This window comes from Phaethon lepturus, unplaced genomic scaffold (assembly GCF_000687285.1).
Source record: "Phaethon lepturus isolate BGI_N335 unplaced genomic scaffold, ASM68728v1 Scaffold57785, whole genome shotgun sequence".
Taxonomy (NCBI): Eukaryota; Metazoa; Chordata; class Aves; order Phaethontiformes; family Phaethontidae; genus Phaethon; species Phaethon lepturus.
Genome location: NW_010539577.1, coordinates 1 through 8,974, shown reverse-complemented (window position 1 = coordinate 8,974; position 8,974 = coordinate 1). Strand labels below are relative to the sequence as shown.

General features: G+C 35.7%; 1 protein-coding gene across 1 annotated transcript; it reads right to left on the bottom strand.

Annotated features, from left to right (window-relative positions):
* Window positions 1-398: 398 nt before the first annotated feature.
* CPSF2 (cleavage and polyadenylation specific factor 2, 100kDa) lies at window positions 399-8,634 on the bottom strand. Its single transcript, XM_010287148.1, has 10 exons — window positions 8,425-8,634; window positions 6,767-6,926; window positions 6,570-6,675; window positions 4,873-5,002; window positions 4,421-4,536; window positions 3,674-3,861; window positions 2,963-3,253; window positions 1,781-1,881; window positions 1,240-1,440; window positions 399-555 (listed from the first exon to the last, which is right to left on the bottom strand). The coding sequence occupies exons 1-10, from the start codon at window positions 8,571-8,573 to the stop codon at window positions 399-401; spliced, it is 1,599 nt and encodes a 532-aa protein (XP_010285450.1). The 5' UTR covers window positions 8,574-8,634.
* Between the last annotated feature and the right edge of the window lie 340 nt (window positions 8,635-8,974).

The window sequence follows — 8,974 nt, the reverse complement described above, 5'->3', positions numbered from 1 at the left end:
AATTATTATATATTATATTCTTATCTACTGTATCCATTTTATAGTAATTGTTATATAATTATTATTTGTTGTTATTATTTAACAAGCACACACATAAATGCACATTTCAGTATGTATGCTAACACACTATTATATTGTTTGTTGTTCCTCTTTCACTTGTCTCCACCAGACAGGGAGCAAACTGTGAATTTCTTAAGAGTGGGAGCCATAAGACTGTACTGTGTTCCCAGAAACACGAGTAAAAACTAACTTTGGCAGCTTGGGGAAAAAAAACACAACCAACCAACCAAACTCAAAGCACAAGTCCTTTCCCACTTTCTTAATTCCAAGCTAGCGTTTGCTCAGTTTGCACTATACCCATGCCACCATTCTAGCAGAACTGACAAGAACAAAGCCACTCACTTAATTTCCATGGATTCTGTTGCAGAAATACATTTGGTAGGAACATCCGATAAATCCTGGTCCATAGGCTCTTCTCCATTTGTCAAACCAGATTCTAATTTGCTTTTTTCTTCTTCTGTTGCTTGAAGTTCTGGAACTAGAAAATCTTCAGGTCTAAAGAATAAAAGGCATTTTGCTTTTAATAGTCTTACAGTAAAACCAAAGCACTACATAATATAAAAACAAGTGATGCTGACTACTACTACTGAGATGTTTTAAAACTGCTATTACCAACAATTTTATTATACTTGCCTTCAATATTTCCACATTTGAACAGAGCTCATTTGGAAAATATCACCTTCGTATCTTAAAAAAGAACTTTGATATCTTGAGAAATACCAGCAAATCGAGGTTTTTCTAGCAAGTATTCCTTACGCAAATAGGACAAGTATTGCTAGATTTTTCTCAGATGAACAATGCTCTTTCCCCTCATTATAAATTTATCAAAATTATGTGTAATTTAAAGCAGAAAAAAAAGAGTGTGGTAAAAAAAATAATTAAGTCTTCTATCTTACAAGATAAAAGCAAAAAAAAAAAGAAACCCACAACCAAAAAACCTGGAGTGGAAATACATCCTAAGGAGTATGAACACAGGTCAAGGATCAGCACTCTGCAGCCTCAATCCTATCATAAGCTTCCCATGAGACTCAGCGCAAACCATCCTAACTGTTGAAAAGTTACTGTGGTTGGAAGAGTATATAACAGTGTTGCAAAAGAGACAAAATGATGACTTCTATTACTCCTATTTTTTAATTGTTTCATAGCTACTACATGTTAGTATGAATTACCACCACATACTTGATAATCTCTCCATATTCATCCCATTTAATTCTTTCTTCGGGGGCTGGAAACATTGGATAAGACTTCTTTGCCTGTTTGAAGAAGCTTCCTTTCCGGCTACCTTCACCTTTCATCATCAAATCATGTTTGGTCTTATGTACAGTTGGCTGATCAATATCTTCTTCAGCATCACTCTCATCACTGGAATCAATATCTGCCCTGAAATGACATTAAAAAAAACCTAGCATTTTCTTTCTTTCTTCAGGTTTAATATTACATACACACACTGACTGGAAAATAACAGTTGCCATAACAGTAACCAAGGACAAGGGCAGTTTGTGTATCTGAGAAAGAGCTCACAGTCAAACAGCAGATGAAACAGGTCTGTCATAACAACAGATTAAAGACAACCATTCCCAACTCCTCAGTGCCCTCAGACAAGTCTATCAAAACTATGATTTTCATTTATCCCTGTAAATGTTTGAAGCAACAGAATGATCAAACAGAAATCTCAACTCTGACCATTACAACAGAATGCAACAACAGACAATATACCTACTCTTTAGACTGTTCTAACTTCTTAGCTGCTTCTTTCTTTAGCTTCTCCTTTTCTAGGTATTCTTCAAGTTCTTTTCCTTCCAACTTGACACGTTTTCTTAACTGCAGACAGAATTATTAATATTATTTTAAGTGATTTTAATACTTTCCTAAACACAGCTGAAAGAATTTGTGAATTTAAGTACCAAGGACAAGTACAACTTGTATGTCACACAGAAGACAGGATTATGCACCTTGGCATGGCAACATCATGACAATGTTATCAATTAGCAGAGTCTACTTTAGAAGAAAAGCATTTCTAAAAGTATTAAAATCAATTAGCTTCACAAAACTTTCTTAAAACACCTTCAGGAAACATCTCTCCAATAACTGGATCCAAATACTCTGAAATGAGCAGTGGTTTTTTTCATTGTGTCACTAATACCAAACCAGAAGAACCAGGCAAAATCTTACTAGCAGGCAAAACAGTGTAAGTTTTGTTTCATGTTTTCTGAAAACCAAATCAGAGTATAGGTCACTTTGAATAATACTGAATTTTAACACTGTAATTCAATGCTTCCAGCCCAATCTAAAACTAAAATAAAGCTGCATCATCAGGGTTGAAATTATCACTGCAATCACAGGGGACTCCCATAAATTAACAATGTTTACCAGAGAGAAGTAGACACAGGTGTATAAATTAGTCATGCTTTCAAGTTATTTTCAATAACAATTAATTGTCTTCTAATTCCTAGCTTTTGCTTATCCTTCTAATTCTGGTGTGATACATTATACTATTTTGACTTGACTCTCCCGTCATTCAAAACCAAAATATTTCCAGCAAGAATAATCCATTTGTGTATTGTGATCTGTATGTCAACTGCAAGCAGAATTTTTTTCTAGTAGAACAAAAACACAAAAGGCAAGTGTTGTCTATAGGTAAATATTTAAAAGCAATTTCATGCTCATCTCTACAGAGTATTAATTTTGCCACACCAAACAGCATTTTCCCGTTCCTAATATAAGACCTATTTTTACGTAAGTTTATCCACAGTTGGTTAAACATGCAACTTCTTGATTTCAGATCTCCCTCTGCCACTAGAAGCATTTTCAGTAGATCAAAAAGGAAACTAAATTCAACTTTGCTCATATTCCCCTAGATGATCCACAATAGAAAACTTTGAGATATACAGACAACTCTTACCTCAATATCTATAACTTTTTCAGAAGGATTATCAATCAGGAATCGTGCTAATGTTCCGGGTGTAGTGCGATAAGTTAAAATGATAGAGTTTTTGGAATCCTGGCACCACTGAATGAAAAGATCTCTAGAAAATCCACACTCCAAGTCAGGTTGACTGGCAAGAACAACTTTTGGACTAGGCACTCGAGCCAGATCAGACAGACTATGACATAAGGAGAGATGGCGGAACTGAAAAGGATTGTTTCTCTTGTCTTCAAAGCACCTCATCAACTTGTCACTCATCCATTCAACCTAAAATATGTATTAAGAAAAAGTTATTTCTAAGAATAGAAGTTCTACAATAATGTACAAACCTGATATGAAGTACAGGATGCAATATGCACATGATTACACCAATGCTTCTCAGCAAGTGTAGTAATAATGCTGAGTGTAATCAACATAAAAACAAGTATTTTAAGTCCCTTTTTTTAACAGCTATAAACTATGCTAACAAATATTGTGATAAACACAGAAATGAGCATCAAGAAACACACCCATAGCCATGACTGTGTTACTTGATCAAAAGATCCGAAACACAAATACACACTACAGAATAAGGACAACACCCACTATTCAGCCATTTGTTACTGTTAAAAAAAAAAAAACCAAAATGCTTTTGCATACATGTTCCATTACCCTCTTCATAACTGCATTTTAAAAATCAAAGCAAACCTGTGATTTAGAGAACTCCACTACATTGTAGCTGACGTTATTCAGAAGTGCTAGAGAATAGACTCCTAATCCTGCATCTTTTGTTCTCCAGATCTGATCAAGAAGTTGAGCAAGTTCCAGAACTCTGCCTGCTGTATCCACAGCTATTAATACGTTTCCATCACCTCGTAATGTCTCCAAAACATTAGCTAAGAAGAATTAAAAACAAAACAAAAACCTACTTACACTTTGAATCAAAATTAGAATGTTTGCAGCTTGGGTTTTTTTGTTCATTGTATCACACTAGCAATCATCATCAAAAACAAATCGAACACAGAAATAAACTTCAAAAGAGATCCAAAACCACATTTCCACCAAAATTAAAGGGAGCTGGAGTTTTCTTGGTAGCTCTGAAGATCTCACTGCCTTGATATTACTTTTCTTTCTTTTTCATTTTTTTATTTTAAAAAAAACCCACAACAGTAAAATGCAGTTTAAAAGGGAACGTGCTGAAGAAGGTCATTTAAAAATCCCTTACGAAGACATTAATTGATACTGCATAAAATACACTTTTCGAATATGTTTCATTGTCTTCAGGAAAATGTTTAACACACAGGGTCAGTACCATCAGAAAAGAGTAAATCAAAATTTGTTAAATTGTAATGAAAGTTCTTAGTTTGGATGCTTATGAATTTCTCATAGAAAAACAATTTACAGTGGCTAATAAATCACATTACTGCTATTTTCAAGCCCAAACAGAATACATACTCAGCAGCTGTTCATCCCTTTGCTTCCTCCTGGGTTGTACATAGGTAGCATTAAATGAATCTGTAATGAGCAATGAAGGCCTGCTCAACATTTCCAAGGAACATCCATTCAGATGGCTGTGGAAAAAAAAGATGCAAAAATCACTTTTTGCATTTCTATTTTATGAGGAAAAAATAAAAACCATCTCACTTCCAGAGGTTCGCATGTACAGAAATCAAACTGCTCAGTAGCTTAATGTTTCCTGCTTCAAACTTACAAATCAATAAAACTGAGTGGAATGAAAAAACCCAGAGCTAATGCTCGTTTCAAACTGATTAATCTCAATGCAAGTGAAACTAGTGGTCATCTTAGAGCTAGAAAGGCACCACTACTTCCACACTTGTTTATCAGACACGAAATGATGCACATTTAACACAACATATAAGAAATATACATTGCTATGTTGAACTTACATCTCCCTCTTGTGGTTGAAATCAACTGCATAAACAATTTCTTCCTCTCCATCCTTGACAATCTTCCAGATTGTACCTCCTATCATGTGACCTGCTGGCAATGGTGTGATTGACAAACCATGTCCTTTGCCTACAAAGGTTTTCAGTATTTTAGATACATTACATGTATTAAAACCCATTACTCTGAATAAGAGAGAGTAATTTTAAATAACTGAACACCAAAATTATTACTGGGGAAAAAGTCAAATTAAAGTATGAAAAAATCAGTAAGGTATCTGTCCTTCCCATCTAACCAGTAACTTCAGAATTTTTTTGCAATTCACTTCTATTTTGCCTCCAGAAAAAGAAACTAAAGTGAAGATCACATCTTCCCTCCACCTCCCATTGGTATTCAAGAGCCACTGCAGAGCTGCTATAGCAGAGTAACTATAGACCTAAACAACAGTAAATGACACAACAAACACAAGACATGAAAGCAAGCACACTGGTGAAAGGGAGACCCCTCTCTGGAGCAACACAAAATGTTTACTGTATCATTCACTGTGTAGGTGCTTCCAAAAACACATATGAATTACACAAACTGGAAGTTTTCCAGAATGACAAACATGCAAGTCAAACAATACCAGGAAAGGTGTCCATATGCTGCAGTGGGGGATGACGAACCTTTTTGGCACCCGATGCCTTTTTTTTTTTTTTCAATGCACTATTGCTCCTTGTCATTGGTGCTAGGCTAGGTCTTTGTCAGAGTAAAACTAGCCCACCCATGACCATCAGTCACCAACTTTGCTGCACTGCACCAACTTGAACAGAAGTGCACAGCTTTAATAATAATTAAACCATACATTATCTTCTTAGATGCATCCATGGAGTCTTTTTTCATATTTAATGGAAGTGACTCAGAAAGTAGGATGTTTTAAAAAGAGTTGTTCAATAAAATGACTTACAAGATGTAAAAGCTGGTAGCACAGACACAGCCTTGCTACAAATACCTTCAAAAAGGGTCAGCAGCCTTTCAAGGATGGCATCCCATTTCTACTTACCAAATTACAGGGCAAGTATTTTGGCAAGCGGCATTCAGAAACTGGAAGACACTGCATCTCACATACAAGCTGCTGGTGGTCAGCTTGTGTGCGTGTCTTTATTCAAGAACAGCGTTCCCATTTCATTGTTATCTTTAAAGTCAACAAGAATGAAAAGCTGTCGATTCTCCAGATGCCACAGTTCCTAGCAATAAGCTACACTAAGTACCACTCCCAGTCAGTGAAGACCTCCTCATTAAATCATCCAAATGCTGTAACTTAATCTCAGCAACTTAGTGATTCTCTAGAAAGCTTTTCTCTGTATTACTGGTTACTGAAAAGTTCTGAGGTATCTACCACCAGGCATGAGTAAATGCTTTTGAGACACATGAGCAAATTCCAAGAAAAGTTACAAAAACACAAAAGAGAAACAAATGTCTAAATAGGCTTTGGCATGGCCTCCTCCTCATTAAGTGGAAATTCTACCCATTTCCACATACAATGACTGAGGCAAACGTTCAGCTGATGTAGACTGACACAGGGCTACTGAATTCAGCCCCGCAAAATGCACAACATTCCAAAACTTACTTCCTTTAAAAAAAAAGTTATTTTAAGTCTCAATGACTCTGTTGCCTTTCATTAGAAGTCATTTATTGAAAAGTTCAGTGAAAACTTTACCTTTCAAGTTCACAATCTGAGAAAACTTCAGCTGTTGTATTTTATCAAAGGCTGCATCTACATCATCCAATGTAAAGAGTGTGAAATCTTCAGTATTATGGCGGGACTAAAACAAATAAGAAGTACAGAGCGTTCAAGAACCTGAGCACTCTACCGTATCAAAGATGTTGTGTACGAAAGTATCAACTTAAACATACCTGGTAGAGATCGTACATAAACATCTGTCCCATTTTATATACAGGAATAGTTGCATAAATGGCACAATTCAACCCCAGTTTTCCAACGGCATATGGAAGAGCACCAAGGTGTAGAGGATCAGGATGAGAAAGAAGCACAGCATCAACCTGGTGTACATGTCTACAAAAACAGGAACAACAGAAGTTGGTGAAAAGAGTTCTCTATGGTGTTATATACTTCCTATTATGGCTATTTTGAGAATACATACGCAGTCTGAATGCCATCAAAAACATTAAATCCCTCCAGGTTTAGAACAAAGCTTTTAAAATCAAAATTAGAAGTTACACGTATTTCCAAACATTCAAGTACTTAAAACTACAAGTGACTTCTGAATACATAATTTCAAGGTCTGGAAGACATAAGTTTCACATTAAATTCTTGATTAGAAAGATCTTAATATATACTTGGACACCAGAAAGTACATTAACTGAGATGCCAAAAATATTATCAGTGCAGACATGCTACAAATTGTTTATATATCTAAAAACCTAAAACAGACAATAACTTTTTTTTCTGAAAGACCAAACCACTGACCAAAGACACATCAATCCTCAAATTGATAAAGATTCAATCAAAATATATTTATTTAAAAACAGAAAAGGTCAAGTATATCATTTAAGAAAAGTGGCACATAAATTTTCGAGGTTTTATTAATTTTTAAAGAACAGAAGATTTTTTTTTTCCTTGCAAAGTGTTCCATAAAATAAGAACTCTGACTAAAAACTTACTACCTATCATGATTGGAAAACTTGAGGGCATAAAACATATGCAGCAAGTGAAAATACAAGTTGGGCTGAAAGCTTTTTGTTCCCTCACGTAGTAAGTGGAGCACACGCATTCTTCTTGGTAGCTGTTATTAAAAAGGGAATTTTATCTAATTGCTTCTCAGATAAGACACTACAAAAATTTTATAAGTTATCCTTAGTATATAACAATCCTCACTTAAGAGACTTTTATTAGGATTATTATGGTTGAAAAACTATGAGCGTGTCAATGCTAGGAAAGTGAATTTATAAAAGTAGCATCACAAAGCTTAGCTTCTTTCAGGAATTTCCATGTTTCTGTCCTAACCTTGTAATCAATGTTTACATAAGCAAAGCTCCTTGCTGTAAACCTGCATAAGTTCAGTATTAAAGTCTAGATGGGTTTATTTCTTTGCAGGGCTGGGATAACTAACAGAAACTGTTTTCCTAACAGTCTATTCAACTTGAAACAAGATGCAAGAAATGAACTACTTTGTATTCAGCCTACATACACTAAGGATTTAAAACTTAGTTAACCATTCTAAATAAGTTTAGAGCCAAGGTCAGTCTCCCATAAATTCTGCTCTCTGTCATGCTTATGAAAAAAACAAAACATCCAAGCCAAAACAAGCACAGAGCAGTTTGAGAATTACAGTTAATAGATGTAGCTCATTAGACTCACAAGAAAAAAAAACAAGTTTTTACTGGAAGTGTTTCAGCAGTGTAACTCCCTTCATATAAAACATGCTTCAAATAAAAAAAAGAATCATTTTGCATTTAACATCACCATACACATACCATTGCATGATATTTTGAAAACTTTCAGAAAAGAACAAGGCCTATTAAAAAAAAAGTGCGTGAACTGAACAACTTACTTCCTCAGGGAATCAATAATATCCATAGAAAAGTTTTCATCCCAGCCACAGTCCAAAAGAAAACGAAATTCATCTACTTGCAACAAGTAGCAAAGGGCAGATTCCTCCTGCACCCCAGAAAGCGTAGTCAACTTGATAATCGATGTCATTTTCTTCTCCAAGTGTTTAATCTCCAAAAGAACTAATCTGAATGGGGGAAGAAAATGTTTCATTGACTAATCCAAAGGAAAAGTCTGTTTATTTAGATCTAGCCTCATACGTTTCTGAGAATACACAGGACAATAAGTTGTGAAAACTACTCAATACAGCTTCTAGATATCAATTATTAAGTTTCAGATACTAATTCTTCATCGCTGTACGTCTTTTAGAAAGAGTTTTTTTACCTTATAAAAAAAGAGGTCACTAGGAGCAGTGCAGCTAACAACAGCTCCCACCCCGGGGGCCGGCTGCCGGCTCCCGGACACGGTGCATGCCGAGCTGCGGCCCCTCAGACCGGCGACTGCCCGAGGGGGGTCCAGCACAGGGCGGGGGCTCCGCACTGCGGCCCCAG